Source organism: Aplysia californica, unplaced genomic scaffold, assembly GCF_000002075.1.
Source record: "Aplysia californica isolate F4 #8 unplaced genomic scaffold, AplCal3.0 scaffold00885, whole genome shotgun sequence".
NCBI classification, from domain to species: Eukaryota; Metazoa; Mollusca; class Gastropoda; order Aplysiida; family Aplysiidae; genus Aplysia; species Aplysia californica.
In genome coordinates this window covers 197,400-198,590 of record NW_004798155.1, presented here as the reverse complement: position 1 = coordinate 198,590, position 1,191 = coordinate 197,400, and the positions used below count along the sequence as shown (strand labels likewise).

Here is a 1,191-nt window from a genome sequence, read left to right as displayed (position 1 = left end):
GGGGGATTTGAGTCCAGGTTTTTATTTTTTTGAAAAATTTTAAAACATTTTTATTTTGTTTTGTTAGAGATGTGTTGGTACACTGTAATGCAGCTCAATCAATTAATGGGAGGGATTTTTTTTTCTTCTTTTTAAGGCATTTTGCTTTCAAACTTTGAACTACCACAGATAGTTAACCCTCTGAGTCATGCCCTCTTGCTTCTTCTTTTCATTCCCTTCACTGTTTCTGTCTGTGTGTTTTGCTTTAAGCAACTAATTGGTTGTTCTTGCATCAATGTGCTTCTCTTTACTTAAACTCTCAAAAACTTTCACACAGACTTTTCTGGTCAAGTAACTATCATTTTATTTTGAGATTTTGAAGTATTCCTGTTGAAAACCCTGAATATGGAAAGGCAGATTGTGGCCCTATTAAAACGAGTTTTGTATTTGTCTCCATTCGTAAATTTATATATAATTTTTTTCTTGTATTATTAGTCCTGTTAATGTAGTTTTTTGTGCACACATAAAGTCTTTTGTATTTGTTTTCCTCTGCAGACTTTTCTATATTTTGTTGTATTATAAGCCCTGCTAATTAAGATTTTTTTACATGCACATGTAAAATTGTCTGTTGTGTTTGCTTCTCTCTGCAGACTTTAATATTAGCCCTGTTAATGAAGTACATCGGCCACAAGCAGACAATCATGTTTGGCCTGGTCTTTGAGATCATCCAGCTGACCTGCTTCGGCTTTGCCTCTCAGCACTGGTGAGTTTGTGTGTATGTGTAGGTGGGTGGGTGTAGGGTGTCACTGGTGAGTATGTTATTATGTGTGTGAGGGTAGGTGGAGGGTGTCACTGGTGAGTTTTGTGTGTGTGTGGGTGGGTAGAGGGTGTCACTGGTGAATATATTTGTGTGTGTGGGTGGGTGGAGGGTGTCACTGGTGAGTTTGTGTGTGCGTGGGTTGGTGGAGGGTGTCACTGGTGAGTATATGTGTGTGGGGAGCAACAAACATAAAAAAGGAGGAGAGTTAAAGCTTGCAACCATGCGCATTGGTACTTGTTAGTGAGGCACACTGATGCTAGTTGTTCACTCTCATTCATGTCTTTGTTGGTCTGTTACACCAGGTGGTTGGAGAGTGCCAGTAGAAGGTCTGTCTTTTTTCTTCCCCATCTGTTGTTTCTGTCTGTCCATCCATCTCCCCCTTCCCCCCCCCA

At 40.0% G+C, this 1,191-nt stretch overlaps 1 protein-coding gene across 1 annotated transcript in view; it reads left to right on the top strand.

Moving 5' to 3' along the window:
* LOC101859206 (hippocampus abundant transcript 1 protein) overlaps positions 1-1,191 on the top strand; it is a gene marked incomplete in the record, with an annotated part of 32,118 nt that overhangs the window by 26,152 nt on the left and 4,775 nt on the right. Inside the window, 1 exon segment of the mRNA XM_013089163.2 lies at positions 630-742. Coding sequence (XP_012944617.1) covers positions 630-742 — 113 coding nt within the window.